This window comes from Primulina tabacum, chromosome 3 (genome assembly GCF_025594145.1).
Source record: "Primulina tabacum isolate GXHZ01 chromosome 3, ASM2559414v2, whole genome shotgun sequence".
Classification (NCBI taxonomy): domain Eukaryota; kingdom Viridiplantae; phylum Streptophyta; class Magnoliopsida; order Lamiales; family Gesneriaceae; genus Primulina; species Primulina tabacum.
The window spans coordinates 45,913,411-45,932,807 of record NC_134552.1 but is presented as its reverse complement, the minus strand read 5'-3'; the positions used below and the strand labels follow the sequence as shown (position 1 = coordinate 45,932,807).

At 34.2% G+C, this 19,397-nt stretch overlaps 1 protein-coding gene across 2 annotated transcripts; it reads left to right on the top strand.

Annotated features, from left to right (window-relative positions):
• Positions 1 to 5,676: 5,676 nt before the first annotated feature.
• On the top strand, positions 5,677 to 17,303 carry LOC142539146 (uncharacterized). Of its 2 annotated transcripts, XM_075644421.1 has the most exons (8): positions 10,259 to 10,382; positions 10,471 to 11,201; positions 11,306 to 11,571; positions 11,686 to 11,862; positions 11,929 to 12,036; positions 12,118 to 12,181; positions 12,273 to 12,371; positions 17,086 to 17,303. In XM_075644421.1, the coding sequence occupies exons 3-8, from the start codon at positions 11,525 to 11,527 to the stop codon at positions 17,182 to 17,184; spliced, it is 594 nt and encodes a 197-aa protein (XP_075500536.1). In that variant the 5' UTR covers positions 10,259 to 10,382; positions 10,471 to 11,201; positions 11,306 to 11,524; the 3' UTR covers positions 17,185 to 17,303. The 2 variants fall into 2 exon arrangements, with proteins under 2 accessions (XP_075500535.1, XP_075500536.1); XM_075644420.1 differs by lacking the exons at positions 10,259 to 10,382; positions 10,471 to 11,201; positions 11,306 to 11,571; positions 11,686 to 11,862; positions 11,929 to 12,036 and adding an exon at positions 5,677 to 6,404 and having other exon boundaries at positions 12,146 to 12,164.
• The last annotated feature ends 2,094 nt before the right edge of the window (positions 17,304 to 19,397 follow it).

Below are 19,397 nucleotides of genomic sequence, written 5' to 3'. Positions count from 1 at the left end.
AAAGATCAATATTAAGGACTTCTGCATCAGATTTTCAAAAAAAATTCTTGCACTCATATAGTTCATTCTACTTCCCTTTTATTAAAAGAGAGTAATTAACATTTCTAGGTTATAGTTCTTGCAATTTGTTGTGCTTTTATTGCAAGAATAAGTTGTTATATCTTGGGAGATGATTGCCTCAAAATCAAAGCACTAAAACGAGAAAATTTTTCATACGGAGAAAATGTTCGATACTTGCATCAACTCACCTTTGTTTCATTTGACATCTTCAATTTTTATTGTATCACCAACAACAATCTTAAAAATAATATTCCCTCAAAAATTCGAAAATGGCCTCATCATCAACAACCACCTTTCCAATGGCACAAGGAGAAAAGAAAAAAAAATTAAGTGGTGCCAACTTCAAGAGATGACAACAAAAGATAATGTTCTATCTCACAACTATAAATTTGGCTAAGCTGAAAATCCTCCAATAGTACCCAAAGGAGACGTTGATGCACAAAATAGGGCCTCATCGGATGCATGGAATCAAATTGATTTCCTACACAAAAACTAAATTTTGGATTGACTTGACAAAGTCCATTACAATGTGTAATTTCAAGTCAAAATCGAGAAGGAATTGTGGGAATTAAATGTTCGAGAAAAAATACAAGGTAGAAGATGTTGGCTTCATCAAGTTCATAGTGGGACATTTTCTGGAATTCAAATGGTAGACTCGAATATATGGTGAGTCAAGTGCAAGAAATACAACTACTATTGCATGAGATACTTGCACAAGGAACGAGTCTGAGTGCATAATTCCAAGTTACTGCTTTGATTGAGAAACTCGCTCCTTTATGGAAGGATTTCAAAAACTAGTTGAAGCACATAAGGAAAGAGGTGGTGCTTGAAGATTTGATAGTAAGGTTGAGAATTGAGGAAGACAATGGCAATACGAATAGCAAAAGCAACAAGATGAATGTTAAAGCTAACATTGTGTAGTCCAACAATAAAAAGAAGAAGAGGAAGCTTGTTGCTGAACAACAACAACAAATGGAATTATAGGAAATTAATCAGTAGAAATTAATAATCTAAAATTGGATTCAATATTTCTATTAAGAATAAAATTCAAATAATATAAACAGATCAATAATTATTTTAATGGCTTTAATGGTGTTGTTGATGGATCTCGGTTTTCTCGTGCCCAAACGCAGTGGAAGTTCTAAAATTTTTTTAGATCTTGACATTCAATATGTATTTGGATTGAACACTCGTATGGTTTAAATTGAATAAAAAGTCATAGGGAGTAAGAAAACTTTTACCTTTAGTGAACAATTTCACTTAGCTCCAACTACTTCGGTATTAGCGGACGTAGCTCTTGTTGAAAATACTTACGAACCTTTTTCTTCAAATCTCCTTCTTTAATCCTCCTGATCAGGTCCACGACTAGAAGATTTGTTCCTCTTCCAAATAGAACTAGAATATTTGGAAGAAGTTTTTACGTAAGAGATCGAAATTGAGAGACGGCTCAAACTCTTTTTCAAGAGAGGGTGGCCGAAATTCTTTGAGAGGAGAGGGGAGAGTTTTCGAAAATTTAGTGTCAAGTGGAGGCTAGGTAATGGCTTTATTACTACCTTTTATAATTAAGTCATGACCTAATACACATAATTAACTTTAGTGGGCTTGATTAATTAATTGGGCTAGTCCAACTAGTATAATTAATTAATCAAAGTCCATTAAGAACTTTAATTATTTAGTATGTTGGACATGTACTTCTAAAAGTCCATTAAACACACTTGACACTATATTTAATTTAATTTAATATAAACTCAACTTTTGAGTTTAATAAATTAAATCCATTATAAATTCAATATTTGAATTTAATATTTAAATTATAAATTCAACTCCTTGAATTTATCACCTCCATAAATTTAATTTTTAATAAACTCAATTTTTGAGTTTAACAAATTAAATTCTCAAATTTTATAAATTTAACTCCTTGAATTTATTATCTCCAAATTTCATAAATTCAACTTCTTGAATTTACTATCTCATAATTCAATTCCTTTAATTTATTTTCTCAAAATTTAATTATCATAAATTCAACTCCTTGAATTTATTATATCATAATTTAAATTCAACTCTTTGAATTTATTCTCTCAACGGGAACAACTGTTCCAGTGCTTGTGTGACCCTCAATGGTTCAGGGATATAGCTAGCCGTGGATTCATAACTCCTTGTGATTCAGGACATAATCTTTTATTCGGGCTTACCCTAATTTGCCTCATTCTATGCATCAACAATTGATCATGAGAATGTCAAAAATCATATTTCTGATTAAACCTATCGAACCATGGTAAGATCGTCTAGTAGCATCACCCCATGATTCCCTAGGTATCACTGATAGTGTCTGCAAAAACCAGTCGGTTATGATTAACATACAGTACGGTCCCTTCATCTCATATATCCCGATTGAATCTGCAACCATTGGTTCATCGAGGGTTGCATAATAATTCGATAACTATGTGATACATATAAATAGTGGCATCGCATGTACCATTGGAGAACTTCTTCTCCAATGTACATCTCATACTCTGGCCAGAGATTCCACGCACTATTATTTCATTAGATCACATAGGATATCCGCACCCGTAGGTGAGAGGTGAATCCCTGACTACAATGCACTAGCTCCTACATGTGTTGCGACTGTACCTAATCTCGCCACCTGATGACTCTCCTGGAGCCGGTAAACGAGTCAAAGCACAACCCCAGCATATAGAGCCTCAGTGTTGTCCCGGGTCGTAAGGACTAATAGTGTACAATTATAACCACAGACTTATCCTCTCGATGAATGATAACCATTTGGAAAGTTCCGAGGGAAGGTTGTTCGGTATAATCATTATATGACTATCCATCTGCATGTTTGGATATCTCTATGCCCTTACCAAGAAATGCGGTACACAACATCACAGATGCTAGTCTCGAGCTCAAGCAACATTTTTCCATGTTTTAGGCGGATGAATCGACTAGGAACAAATATAGATCATACAGTGTTTAAAAATGAGTTTCAACATCGGATTATGATTCATTTGTATTAAAGTATAATCAAGGTCTTTATCTATGTTTGATAAAATGGATATACAGATAAAGAAATAACAAACCATGAAATAATGAATTATATTAAAATAAAGATTCTTTATAACAATTGAGTCAATAAAATCCCTGGCCAACAGTTGTCTTGCAGGGCATCTACTCTATCAGTTGTAGGTCTCCCGAAGTCAATAAACACTAACGATGTATTTTCATACAACTAGATTCCAAATCTCCTATCCTGAGTAATAGATTTCAAATAATTGTTAAAATTTAATCTCTTAGTTAATTGAATGCAATAAATCCAAGAAAACACAAATAAAAAAAGATGCAACTTGAATATATAATTCATTCAAAATACTAATTTCGCCCAAGTTATGTCGCCCTCTAGACTATTAAATTAGTTCATGACAAAATGACGAAGACAATAAATTATTTTTTTCAAAATCAACCGAGAAAATAATTAACTAAGAAGAATAAAAGAAAAAAGATTGAAGTCGAATCAGCGTCTCCGTCCTCGAATAAGATTTCTTCGTCATCTTTCTTCTTCTTCATCATTGTTCTTCGTTATTTTTCTACCTCTCCATGTCTGCAGGTGTGTCTCGTAACCCCTTCCAAAATTATAGGATAATAACTTTTTACGTTCTTCAAAACTCAAAGAGTCTATCTTCTTCATGTCGCGTAGCTCGTTGCACCGCGCCGTATGAACATGTGGCTGCTCTTGTTCTTATGTAAGAGTGTTTGCCTCTCTTGTGTGCAAGTGTGGCACATTACCATCACAGTAGTAGAAAAATCGGATTTTACTTTGGCAGGCTTTACTTCGGCAATAATAAATTACGAAGTAATACATTACCAATAACTTCAGTAATAACACAAGCGAAGTAAAATAATATATTTTACTTCGGATGTTTAAAAACACGGGCTTCACTATATTTTTTTATTATATTTTACTTCGGCATATCAATGTTGATGAAGTAATAAATAAGAAAAATAAGTTCATGCTGAAGTAATAAGATGAACCGCGCAGATTAACAAAGGAAACTAAACTATACTGAACATTTAGCGACGGTTTTTAACCGTCGCCGATTTCATCAGCAACGGTTTTTAACCGTCGCCGATTTAATCCGCTACGGGTTTTTAAAAAACCGTCGCTATGAGCGACGGATTTTCAAAACCCGTCGCTATTAGCGACGGCATTTTAAAAACCGTCGCTGATTAATATCGATTATATCACATATCCTTCAGAGGCGAGCTCATTATATCGATCCACATTTTCCTTCAAAATTAACCCTAACACCACGCCGTTCGCTTCGAACCACCAACACCACCGCCGTTCCACTCACCGAGAGGGAAGCAAAGCACCACCGTTCCCTTCCATTTTGCATTTTCCACGTTGATTTCTAATTTTCTATACGTATCTGGGAATTATTTTCTCTAGCAAGAAACAGGTACGTATATGTTCTCCTGCATTGATATTTTGTTTTCTCGATTTGAGGCATTATGATCTTAGTCGAAAATATGCTACAAATTTTCAAGAAACTTGCAGATTTATTGGCTTGACGGATAATTATTTGTTTTTCTTCGGTGTTCTTTCGTTTTTTTCCAAGCTTTGTCAGTTTCAGTGACAAATGCTCTTTGTGGTCTGCAAAACTAACAATGCTAATTTGTTAGTTTTTCTTCGGTGTTCTTAAAACGACGTCTTTTCACCTTGTCCGCCTTTGTTCCTCTCCCTTAAAGGTTTCTGGTGCAGCAATATAAATATATATTGTTTAAAAGCCAGAAGCTTTTGAGGGGAGGATCAAAATCTGTCATGGTTTTGTTCTCTGTGGCATTTTACCTACTGCGATTTCATATCCGTTTCCGCCTTCACAGGTTGTCTTTCAAGTATCTGATCCTTTATATATATCACTTATGTATTTAGTTAACAAGACGCATTCTCTGTGGAAAGTATATATGGAGAAGTTGAGGAAGTGTGTTTAAAATAATTAATTCGTTTGATGCTACCATGCTAATTGTTTTAAATCGTTCCGAAATTACGAGTTATAATTAGCCACCCGATATTTGTGCTAATTACTAAATTAACAAGTGACTATTTGTTCATAAAACTCAATACACAGTGACAATCAGTTTTTAATATAACATAAGATTTTTTATGTATTAATTTCTACGAATTTAGCATTAGAAGTTGGTCAAGCGACGCACTGATTCAATCAATATGTTTGAAATTAAAAGTTTAGGGATTAATATTTTTTATTTTATAAAACACTAACTCACTTATTATTTGTTTTACTGTTAATTTTCGACCTTAGCTAGCAGCATCCGCGGATTGTCTTAATATTTAACATATGCTTCAAGAAAATTGGCATACGTACGTACATGTCCTTGATCTGACATTATACTCTCGTCATGAAAATTGGCATACATACGTACATGTCCTTGATCTGACATTATAGCTAGGCAGCAACCTATTGTTAGTCAATAGGTAGTCTTCTTTCGTTTTTTTGCGCTCAACAAATTAAATTGAAAATGACATTATTAAATGTAATATTTTCAGGTTTAGATCAAATTTATTGTTATATATTTCTGGTATTTTGCAGTATTGAAATGGATAAATCTTGGATTCACTCGGATAGAAGGTCAAAACAGTACGAGGAGGGTGTGGAACTGTTTATCAGAGGTTGTTTAGAGAATCCCCATATTGACCCCAATTTAATTCATTGTCCTTGTTGCAAATGAAAAAATCTTAAAAAAAGACCAGCTAAGTCCATTCGAGAGCATCTTTATTTCCATGGTTTTAGTCAAAATTATGTGAATTGGATTTGGCACGGTGAGTCTGCTGAAAGTGATAAAGTAAATTGGAGCACGAACAAGGAGCCAATTGGTAACTATCACGGACACTTTGAAACCACTAATATGTGTGAGGCAGCATATGATAACTATACAGAAAATCCAGAAGCGTTTATGGAATTTTTGGAGGAAGCAGAGAAACCTTTGTATAATGGATGTAAGCGTTACACAAAGTTGAGTGCAATTGTGAAACTATACAACACCAAACCAAAGCATGGGATGAGTGACGCTCTATTTTCCGATCTACTAATAGATTTTGGGGATATGCTACCAGATAATCACAACCTGCCAACCAAAATGTATGATGTAAAAAAGACATTGAGTTGTTTGGCGTTGAGTCATGAAAAGATTCATGCTTGTTCCAATGATTGCATTCTTTATATGAAGCAATATAAAGACTGCGTAAACTGCCCTAAATGTGGCTTGTCACGGTGGAAGCTAACCAAGAAGAACGTTGACAAGAAAGGTGTTCCTGCAAAGGTGTTGTGGTATTTCCCTCCCATACCAAGATTTAAGCGCATGTTTAAATCTCTACATACCTCGAAAAATTTAACATGGCATGCAGAAACCAATGGAGTTCCCGGTCAGTTACGTCATCCAGGTGATTTGCCATCTTGGAAGTTGGTGGATCATATGTGGCCCGACTTTGAAAGTGAACCAAGAAATCTTCGCCTTGCACTTGCAGCTGATGGCATTAATCCTTATAGCAACCTTAGTAGTCGGTACAGTTGCTGGCCAATTATGTTGGTCACCTATAATCTGCCTCCAAACATGTGTATGAAGAGAAAATTCATCATGATAACTATGCTCATTTCAGGGCCTAAACAGCCAGGAAACGATATAGATGTCTATCTTGATGTGTTAGTTGAAGATTTGCAACGATTGTGGGATGAAGTTGATGGTGTCTATGATGCTTATCGAAGACAATTTTTCACTCTTAAAGCAGTCTTACTATGGACCATCAATGACTTTCCAGCCTATGGTAAACTTAGTGGATGTACTACACATGGTTATTATGCATGCCCAGTATGCAAAGAAGATACTTGTGCAAAGCATTTGGAAAATGGGAAGAAAATGTCATTTGTTGGTCACAGACGATTCCTACCACGGTTTCATCCATATCGGAGGCAAATGAAAGAGTTCGATGGTATGGATGAACATGGAGAATCATCTACACCATTATCTGGGGTTGCTTTGTTTGACAAGCTTTCTGACATAAGGTGTGTTTTCGGAAAGAAGATTATTGTGAAAGGTAAAAAGAGAAAGAATGCAAAGGACAATAATTTGGAACATAGTAAAGAAGAAAAAGATTGGATCAACAGATTTCAGAAAATGTTGGAAGAATAAATCAATTTTTTTCAATCTTCCTTATTGGAAACACCTGCATGTTAGGCATTGTCTCGATGTGATGCACATAGAGAAAAATGTCTTCGAATCTCTCATTAATACTTTGATGAATGTTAAAGGAAAAACCAAGGACAATGTGGCAGCTAGGTTGGACATGGTTCAAATGGGAGTTAGGCCTGAATTGACACCTAAATTTGGTGAAAAAAGAACATATCTTCCTCCTGCTGCATGCTCATTCACAAAAAAAGAAAAGTTACAAGTTTGTCAGTCGATAATGGATATAAAAGTCCCAGAAGGTTTCTCATCGAACCTGAAAAATCTTGTGTCCTTGTCTGAGTTGAAATTGATTGGCTTGAAATCTCATGATTATCATGTTCTAATGCAGCATTTCCTGCCAATACTCATACGTGATGCGTTACCAAAACATGTTAGATATTCCATCATAAGATTATGCTTCTTCTTCAAAGATATTTGTTGCAAGGTGATAGATGTAGCCAAGTTAGATAAGCTGCAATCTGACTTGGTTGTTACACTCTGCTTATTGGAGCAGTATTGCCTCCCTTCTTTCTTCGATGTCATGCTTCACTTAACAGTTCATCTTGTTCGAGAAGTTCGATTATGTGGACCAGTGTACTTCCGGTGGATGTACCCGTTCGAAAGATCCATGAAGGTGCTTAAGAGTTATGTAGGCAGTCGAAAACATCCTGAAGGTTGCATTGTTCAGAGATATTCAGCCGAAGAAGCAATTGAGTTTTGTTCAGAATACCTAAATGACCTTGATCCTATTGGGGTCCCTCAATCAAATCGCGATCCCAAATCAAACATTGCTGGCTTCTTAGTATGCAAAACGCCAATTATAGTGCCACAAGTTGACCTTCAACAAGCACATTTGACTGTGCTGGAAAATACAGAAGAAGTATCTCCCTACATTATGTAAGTGTATTGCATTATTCTATAATTATGCACCCATGTGATTGTCAATATTTAATATCCAACACAAATTTCCATATAAATATTTCCACATTGAACATAAATATTTCCTGTAGTCAATGTTTTCGAGAAAAGAGAAAGATGAAAGGTGGATACAAGATGCTCACAATAAGAAGTTCATTGACTGGTTTCGTTCAAAGGTTAGGTGGATAAATCTGCTTTATGCATTTTGCGGTGAACAGTTTGGAGCTAGTATTTTAATCACCCTATTCTAATTGTATAAATGTCAGGTGGATGCTCAAATAGATAGCTGCAATGGTGGAACAACATCAACATTGACATGGCAGGCTCATGGTCCACGTGGGCAAATCATTAAGTATAGTAGTTACATGATAAATGGCAATTTATACCAAACAAAGGCACGGGATGATGAGAGAGTTTGCCAAAACAGTGGGGTTTCTCTAGTTGCTAGCACCATGCTTGTCTGTAGTGCCAAAGATAAGAATCCCTTGATGACTGATGTGACTTTCTATGGAGTGATTGAAGAAATATGGGAGTTGGACTATCATCAATTTCAAGTTCCTTTTTTCAAGTGTGCGTGGGTTGCAAATGACAAAGGAGTAATCAACAATGATGAATGTGGATTCACCTTGGTCAATATGAACAAAATAGGGCACAAGAATGACTCATTTGTCCTTGCAAGTCAAGTCAATCAAGTCTTTTATATTGATGACCCATTACAAAAAGGGTGGTCAATTGTACTCCATGTGCCAAATCGATGTTACGAGGGAGATGATGATGGTTGGACTAGTATTCCTGATTCTCGACCAATTGATGATGTTGATACTCATTGTATTCCGGCTCATGAAAGTTACTTTAGATCAGAAACTGAGGGTGGCTGGGAAACGAACAAGAAAAAATGATGTGTTTCACTTTTATGTCATGTTTTTTGTTATGCTACAAACATAACCTCATTGCTATTATTTATGTCATGTTTATTATTTATGTCAGGTTTCTACAAGTCATGTTTATTATTTATGTTATTATTGTTTCTATTATTATTTATGTCATGTTTATACATGTCTTATGACAATTATTGTTTATGTTATTTTAATGGTTAATGTTATTGTGTAGGTTTTAACATTGGTTTCATTCATGTAAATATGTAGAAAAAGGCTCAATGGGTCGTAAAAAAAAGGACACAAATGCTACAGTTGAGATGATACAAGGAGTACATGATGATAAGCTAAATGAAGTTACTAATGCAGAGCACCCTATACTTACTGATGGAGAAGAACATCCTGTAGATGTGCAGAGGAACAAGCGAGGCCCTACGTTGATGGGTAAACTAATTGCTACTGCCAGATGGGGGAAAAAAGCAAAGATTGATTATGATGACAAAGGGCGGCCAGCATAAAATGCAAATGGAAGGGCTTTACAATCATACATTGGTTCTATTGCTAGAGCCATGGTGCCAATCAGTATAAAGTCATGGCCTGAAGTTCCAGAAACCATAAAACAAAAACTGTGGGAAGAGATTTCGATAAGTACAAGCTTCAATTTGAATTTACAATCATACTTGCACCTCTAAATAATCTGTTTTTGTTGCAGAATGTCTTTGAACTAGCGCCAGAAAGTCAGTATGCTGTGATGAATTCAGCATCTCAGAAGTGGCGAGATTTCAAAAACAAATTGACTAGTAGATTTGTTTGGCCGAACAAAGATAATCCTGAAAAGTTGATTTCTCCACCAAGTCAGTATCAAATCCCACTAGCGAATTGGAAAGCATTTGTGGATGCGAGACTGGATCCATCATGGGAGGTACTTTAATAATTGATATGTTTCCTCACGAATTTATTAAATTCAATACTTAACCGAGCGAACATAATGATGCAGGTTACTCATGAAAAACAAAAACAACGGACCATGCATTGTAAATATCACCACCGAATGTCTCGCAAGGGTTACATCGTCTTGGAGGCTGAACTGATAAGAAACAGAGCAATATATTTGTAATTTTTAGCATGTTCTTCATGTTATTAAACATATGAGTTTTGAAATTGTAGCGGAACGAAAAATTGGTTGCTGAAGATGAGGAAGTCGATAGATCTGTGCTTTGGCGTAAAGCTCGAGAAGACAAATCTGGCAACATAACATGTTCGGAGACCTCAGAAGTAGCTGAAAAAATTGTAAATGTTTAGTTTTAATCAATGGCCATATTGCCTAGATAAATAACACTGTAGATTGTGAATTGATTTGTCCTGTCTCCAATTGTAGGATGAATTGTTGGAAAAGAAAGGCAAAGGAGAGTTCAAATCTTCTGGAATGAATGACGTGTTAACCGCTGCCTTAGGAAGCCAAGAACACTATGGAAGGGTTCGAGGTGTGGGAGGTTTCGTAAAACCACAAGTATACTTTAAAACTCCAAGAAAGAAGAGAGAAACAATCTCAAAAGCTGTGATTGAAAATGTAAAAGCACAATCGGAGGAGACTAAAAGTTTGAAAGCTGAATTGGAGATGCTGAGGTCTCAACTTGCTGCTGTAATTCCATTAATCAATGATCGATCTTCTGAGACTGTAGCATCAAACAAGTTCCCAGGAGTGAAAGACTCAAAATTGTCAGATGATGTGCAAGAAGTTTATGATTGCGGCACTTCAAATACGAAGGTTGTATGTCTCTGAATTTTGATGTCAATTAAATTATATTCACCTCCATATAAAAATATATCATGTCTTTTTGTTCTTGAAAGGGGAAAAAATGTCACCTGGCTGTAAAAGAACGCGAAAACGTGGTGGCTTATGGCACAATAATATTAGAAGGAGGTCCAAATGTTATGATTCACCATGTTCCACTTGGGGAAGAGAACTTCAAGGTATCTATTGATGTTGTCTTAGATGAAAAAGCACAGCTTCCGATCCCAATTAAGTTTGGACCAACAATCATCAATGATGCTGTTGGAGTCATTGTTGGTTGGCCTAAAGAGTTGGTTATTTTTCCAACGACAAAGGTACTTTCGGTTTTCATTTGACTTTGTGTTTGCAACTGTCAGATATGTTGCTCGAACAATGTTTTATTTTAAAATACTTGTATGAATAATATTTTAAATTGTAGAGGAAGGGGAAACCTCAATCATTTGTGCTTGCGGATGTTCCTGGTCAGCGCGACAATTTCAAAGAAATTGAGAAAACATTACCCATGTCGTACAAGTATATCTACTCTCATGTTGTTCGATTGCTGAATGAATCGGATACCATATGCATTGAGTTTTAGGACGCTAGGTTTGGACGTCCTAAAAGCATACGGTTGCTAAGAGAAGATATCGTACGCTTTATGGAGATGAGGGAGATAGGTGCCAGACAAATTTTAGTTTACATGAGGTATATCTAATGTCTAACTTACAATATTTGTGCATTTATGTAATATTTTTTGTGGTACTTGTTCATATTTTGAAAATTTTCTAAACGATATATTTGTGCATCTATATTATGCAGTCACCTCTACAAAGATTTGAAGAAAAAAGAAAAGGCTGATTATTTTTCGTTTGTGGATCCCGGTAATATACCTACATGCCCGATTGGCACAGATGGCCGTGACTTATCACAACATATTGCTGACCAGTTGGAAGCAGTGTGTAGAGATAGCATCTGCCTCATCCCATACAACACTAGGTAAGAATTTAGTTATTTACAGATTTTTACTTCATGGTAGTCAATGCTTTAATTTCATTTTTTCAGGTACCATTGGATCTTGACAATCGTCAACGAAGATAAGAATATGATATATTTATTGGATTCTACGTCTAACAGGAATCGAGATGATACATGGAAAACTATTGTGACAAAGTAGGTAGTAGCTTATGTTGATTTTGAATACATTAACTTATAAATATGCAAAAAAATAACTTCTTACTATTTAAAATGTAGTGGGGTGAAGATGTACAATGCCTCCAAGGGTATTTCTAAAGGGCCAGGTTTTAAAGTATTGACGGTATGTATCGTACTTATTTATGAATACATGAATTGGTAGTGGTTATTAATTAGATTGTGATTATTGCATTAACTTTTCAATTCCATTATAGGGTAATCTGAAACAAAGTGGTTCGGTTGAGTGTGGATATTGTGTCATGAGGTACATGAAAGAGATAGTCGATTGCGATGATCCACACTTGGAGAAGATGGTGAGTTTCTTCTTGGGATAAATTTGTTGATTGATTAAGATGAATTGTTGTCATTAAGATATATTTTATTTTTGAGATAATGTGTTGCCATTGGGATATATTTTATTGTTGAGATAATTGCTTGAGATGAATTGTTGTCATTGTGATATATTTTATATTAGTGATAAAAAAGGAAATTTTGTTCCTGTAAGTGTTGTATTTTTTTCAAGATTCTTGTATCATTTTCAAGTGGCAAAAATTCAATATGTTCTTACTTTTAAGTTGATTTTGCTTCTTGAAACAAGAAGTTGGGTTGCTTCAGATTTTGTTGGAGTTTAAGGTGATCTGGTTGTTGTTGTAACGTGCCGTGTATTTTAGTTTCTATTGTTGACAACTATTGTGCTCTTTAAAAAGTATTTTTACTCTGAATTGAATTGATTATCTTATGATTGGCTTTAAGAAATATAGTTCAAACCCAGTATGGATAAACAGATATATGTGTATTTATGTGTGTACCATTTGTTGAGGTTTACTTCATGAAAATGCTGTTTATGATATTAAATAACTGTTATTTTGGCGGTTCTATATTTTGTAAAGTGCTTCTTGTATGTAGTTGTTTGAAGATTGGTTTTTCTTTTTGGAAATTACCTAAAACAAATGTCCTCATATTCTTTCTTTGTGGAAAATATTCTAGAATCACCCTGCTTGGAAATTGTTACTCTTCTTTGAATCAAACGAGTTGTATATGGGTCATTTCAGCTATTTGAAATACTAGTGCCACGCACCACATTTCATGCACTTTCAATTTTGAAGTCCTCAAAATTGTTTATTCAATCCAATTTTTTTAGTTACTCCCTCTGTTTTTTCGTATTGAACTTACCATCCTCTTTTTATTTTTGTATGCCCTTAAATAATTATCTGCTTTCTGATATCAAATTACTTCTGAATTTCCTTTTACCCTGCTCAGCTTTAATTTTGAGGGTATGAAAGTTAGTGTAACGACCCGAAAATCAGACTACGTATAAGCCATGCATAATTATTACTATTTAAATTTAAAAATGATTATATATATATATATATATATATGAAGGGTCTAATTCATTTTGATATTTGACAAGTCATAACTATTTATTTTAAATGCAAAAGTTTAGTTTTATTTTTTCAGTTAAATACACGAGGCCGGACCGGAGTTTGGAGATTAGAGATAAGATTAATAATAAGAAAGATATTCCTAAATTTAATTTAAGTCAAAGAATAATTTAATTTAAAGAAAAAGAAGGTCCTTGGGATTTAATAAATTAATTAGAGTTAAGTTGGTAAATAAGTTCTTTTGATTAATATTTAATTAAAGCTTAAAAAAATATGTAAATAAATGGAGGATGAATTAATCTAGGTATAAAATAGTCAAGAAATTAAACATAACATTTTAATACTTAAATTTTAAGTCAAGTATGCCATGCAATGTTCTATTCTAAATTAAATTGTCATTCATAAAAAAATATATAATGAATGTATTAAACCTTAAGAATTTAAAATGCAAGAAATAAAACACTAGCATACCATGCAAGAGGTAGTAATAATATTATGTTAAGACAATTCAAAAATTGTAGTAAACCTCATTCAAATCACCTCATTAGCCTTTAAGGTGAATACAATTCCTCACCTTTAATTCATTAGTTATTAGTGAATTCAAACACAATAATATACCTAGAGTCTTCCTTAACCCATCATGCTAGTAACTGAACGAAATCATGCAACAAAATGAGGAAAGAAATCGGCAACTAAGGGAGAAGACACAATTCAAAAGCCCATTCAACTCTTGCACTTGTAACTCCTAACTAAATGCATATTATTACCCCCTTAACACCTCCTATAACACCCTTCTTCATTGCCTAACAAACCTACACCCTCACCTTCGAAAATGCATCAGAATATCAGCAGCTTAATCGTGTAAGAACAGCACAAGAACAAGAAAGGAAATCCAACTCGGTTCCGCCGCGCCGTATTGTCGTATTGGTTTGTTCTTCTTCAAAACGATTTCCAGGCATGTATATGTTGCTTCTTTGCTCTTCAATCAAGTACTATAGATATTTTAAAACACCATATGCTCAGGATTTATGAGGCAAAAACGAGATTTTGACAGCAACAATACCAAGGTTTCTGCACATATTTTTTTGGCTTATGCTTGGTGACTCACGGTTTTGAATTGTTTGGTGCTTCAGGAGGTTGTCTCGTTTTCCAGGCACACAAGGTTGCATTTAGGAATAAATTAGAATGTGTTAGGATGTTTTTGGTTCAATGGTTCAAGTCCATACAAGCACAACAAAGAAGTTACAGCAACATTTCCATCATTTCCATGAGTTACAGTTTTATGTTCAAGTTTCTGTCATTGGGTGTTTAAAGTGGGGTTTCGAATCTTGGTTGTCTTAAGGACTGTAGCCAGGGTTAGAATCATTCCTTATCATGTCTAGGACATGATCAAATCATCCTTTCAATATTTGGTTCACGGATCCACAAGATTTTTAAATAACTAAGTAAGGTGCTCATCGGTTTTAAATTTTGAATTTCGGTGTGGGTATGAGTTCGGTTTTTGGGTGTTGCTTGGATTGTGGGTGGCTCCTAGCCCATAGCCATAGTTCATACAACACTACATCATGTCTAGATCGAGCCATGGTCGATGAAATGGCCATTGGAACGACACAAGATAATAAAACAATTCAATACATATCACTACACAGAAATTGAGTTCTCGGTTGGGATGTTTCAGTGTCTTAGGTAATGGCTTGGTTTATGGTTGGCTTTTAGCCCTTAGCCATGGTCCAAGCCATGCCTTAGGATGTTGATAAGAGTCCTTGGGTGGTGGTTCAAGCCCATAGTCATAAAATTCAGGAATTTCACCACAAAAGATACAAACTGTCACTACTGAAATTTGACAGCAGCTATGGTTTTGGTTTTTGGGGTGGTATGAGTTCTTGGTTGGCTTTTAGCCCATGGCCTTGGACTGGAAAGTATCTCAATGAGTTAGGAAGGTCATGTTTTTGGCCGTTTGTGATTTGGTTGAGTTTAGAGGTCGTACGAGAATTTACGGCGAAAGGTGCCAAAATGACTCTCGAAAGAGCGTTTTATGTTTTTGGACTCCTTTCACCTATTTTCGTGTTTTACACTTATTATGCATATTTTTCAGTATTTTGTGGTATTTTTAATCATGGTTAAACTTCAGTTTAATGTTGGGTCGGGTTGGTACGAAGCCATGGGTAAAAATCAAGTTATTGGTTCTATTTGTCTCGTTTTTAGTTCGATTGTTAAGTTTTTGTCAAGTTAAGATTTATTGCATGTGTCACATATTAAAATTGAGTCGCAGCAAGCCTAGGAATGATCCAACTCATCCGGTAAAAATAAGGTTATAATTATATTACGTGCATAAAAATATAAAATGTTTATTTTTGAGATATATGTTATATGTCTTGTGGCCACCTTATGCTTATGGGTTTGGAAGTCGGTAGGCGCAACCGAGGACCTCTTCGCTCGGTGACTTACGACCGGTTTATGATTATGTATGGGTACGGACATCCAGTCCAAGGGCTGTGATTGATCTCTACCGCCCAGTATACTGTGGTTTAGTCTGATCAGGCGCTTACGCTATGTTATGTGCCACTTGCTTAGAAACATTATCTCTAACAGAAAATTATGATATGTTATGACAGATCTCTATTGAGCAAAGCTTTTACGTATGATTTTCAGATATGCACGTAGTTATAATTATTCATGATACGATTTTCCCCGTACGCCTTACGATAGTTTATTTTTAAGTTGCATGCGATTTTATGATATATTTTCTTGTTATTCACGATATATACATGTTGAGTCTTTAGGCTCACTAGACTTGATTGTTGTAGGTATTGTTGAGACCGAGACGGAGGGCGTGGACCAGTGAGCGATCTTGAGACAGCAGTAGTAAACCCGAGGACCTCATGATTTAGTTTATGCACTTTTTATTATTCAAATTCAGTTTTAATACGTTGGATTATTTTAAATCGATGTTTACGTTAGTTTATTTTTAAATTGTTGGTTGAAACATTATTCGCTTCCGCTGTTATTTTAAAGTTAAAAATTATTTACATGTTTATTTTAATTAAACAAGACAAGATAATTATTTATTTAGAAAAATTTTTATAATTCCGCAAAATTATGAATACGAAATACGGGCCTTTACAGTTAGTGTACCCAAACTTTTCACTTTCAAGTCAAAATAACATATCAATTTACGATGGAAATGTTTTTGTTATGTTTTTGCATGTTGGGATAAACTTTGTTAGTTATAGAAGTAGATGATTATTTTTTATGCACTTGTTGTCAAGGTGCAATATTTTGTTTCTCTAAAGATCAATGCAATGTTTTAGTTTAAATTTTATGATTTGGGAAAATATTTCGTGAGATGGGTTTAGGAGACTAAAAAAACATGCTTCTAGCAAGAAACATGTTTCGTTGACTATTGTTTTAATATTCATCATGTCTCATTTGAAATGGGGTGTGTTTTTGGTTTAGTAAGTGCAATTGTCTTCATGCAATTGGGGTAATCTGTAATGAATTTTTATCCGGTGTTATTTCAAGATGCAAATGAAATAAGTTCGTACTTTCAAATGAAACCTGCCTCTACCAGTACTGATATATTTTATATCTGTCAATTTTTATTTGAAATAGAAGAATCTAATGTATTTTCTTTTTCAAATTTCAGTTTGCAGGATGCATCAAGAACCAATATTACACTCAATGTCAATATGACGGGGTCAGAAGTGAATGGAGTGAATTTGTTTACTCCTATGTAGGTGCTTAGATGGATGGTGTATGTTGGGATAAATATTTTGTTTGTCATTGTGGATTTTTGGATATACTTTTGGTTTCGTGGATACATTTTTTGGGTTACTTGTCGATTGATGAATATGTAATTGTGGATTCGTGGATATTAATCATATTAATGCATTAAGTCATATATTGCGAAGTCTTTTTTTAATACACTAATTATATTAGTGTATTAAGTCATATATTAGTGTATTTTTTTAATACACTAATTATATTAGTGTATTAAGTCATATATTGCGAAGTCTTTTTTTAAAAATTACTTCATCAAAATAAAAAAATAATGAAGTGTAACAGGATAAATTACTTCGTTGTTATTTGCAAATTGTGAAGTAACATAATATTAAATACTTCGTCAATAAGAAATCAGACGAAGTGATAGAATTAATTTACTTCAACATTGTTCTGTAAAAACGAAGTTGTTTTGCGCTATTACTTCACCAAAACACAAATTACTAAAGTCTTTCGAACCACTTACTTCGTCACTAAATGCAAATTGTGAAGTAACATAATATAAAATACTTCAACAAATAGGATAAATGTTGAAGTTATAGATAATATTTACTTCGACAAATAGGATAAATTGTGCAGTTGTTTGTGTCTATTACCTCATCAAAATACATAACTACGAAGTCTTTCAGATGAATGACTTCGTCGATTATTGTAAATAATGAAGTAAACTATTATAAACTACTTCGCTAAATAATAATTAAGACGAAGTTATATATAATATATTACTTCATTATTTACAATAATCGATGAAGTAAAACAAATTTCTTACTTCGCCACCGGTCCAATTCTGGACCGGTTTTCCTTCGAAAACCGGCCAAAGACTTTAGTATTTTCAAACATACAACTTCGGTTATTATGCGAAGTAAAAGGTACATCTATTACTTCACGTCCATATACTTCGGCAATTAACTACATTATTACTTCATTGAATACGCGAAGTAAAAAGCGATTTTTCTACTAGTGTCACCGCGAGATGGTAACGTGGATGCGCTTGTTAGCCACATAATGTGCGTATTACATATCTCCCTGCGAACGACATAAACAACTACCAAAAGCGTACAAAACTGCTCTGAAACATTAACATAAATATCAATTATGATGATAATACAAGTGTGAAGTGGAATCGAGCAATCCTAATTGGCTTCGGAGGTTAGATACCAAGATTATTCAAATCAAGTTTATGGTACAACAACTCAAAAGTTCACGTGTGTATGATTTGAGTCTCATTTAACTTACTCAATACTTAGATAAATTCATGTACTATGTTCACTCGACAAATTCATGAACCATCAACTCAAGTTTCAAACCACCATCTTCCCAAAAATTCACATGCACATATCAATAGGATTTTTTGGATAAAAATTTGGTTTAATAAGTGTTCAATGAAAACGTACCAATGTGTAAATATGTGTCAAGAAATGTGCGTGTGTATAAATGATCAATTTCTATTTTCACTGAAAATGTTTTTCAAGTGTCCAGAGGCTTAATTTTTCGCAACTATTCTCCATATTGAATTATTATGATCACTTGGTTAGTAGGCCTTCTAAGCTTGTAACATTGGGCTTTAGTCTCATTGCTATAATAAATGTAGTGAATTACAAGATGAGAGAAAAATAAGTGATTATTTGTTTAGATCACTTCTTTATCCTTAACAATCTACCATTCATGACTTTTTATATTTTTCTCAATCCCTTTTATTCTCTTTATTTTTTTCATCAGTACGTCATAGATCACACTTCTTCTTCTTCTTAAATTCCTAGGAGTTATTCAATATACTTTTCATGCATTAAGAGGGCTTATTTCTCTCAATAATTATGTAATAATCAGTGTATAGGCTCAAATATTTGGTAGTCGATGTGGGTTTTGAATAAACATAAATGAGGGTTAATTTGTATACCTTTTGCACACTGCATTCGATTTTCATTAAGTTCAAAGTAGGACACTCGGAAAAATGATGTATCAGGTAGGTTCAAAAGACAAAAAAAATTGCTTAAATCATCCTTAATTCGCATATTATCTATATTTTGTCTTGAAGTGTGCTAAATCAAGTTCTATACTACTTTCAATCTATAATCAACTCACTGATCAAGAGCTTTTTACAATTTATTGCGTTTTCAAGAAAATAAAGTTCAAGAATCACATATCTCATCATTTTGTATTTAGGCTCAATGGGCTTCA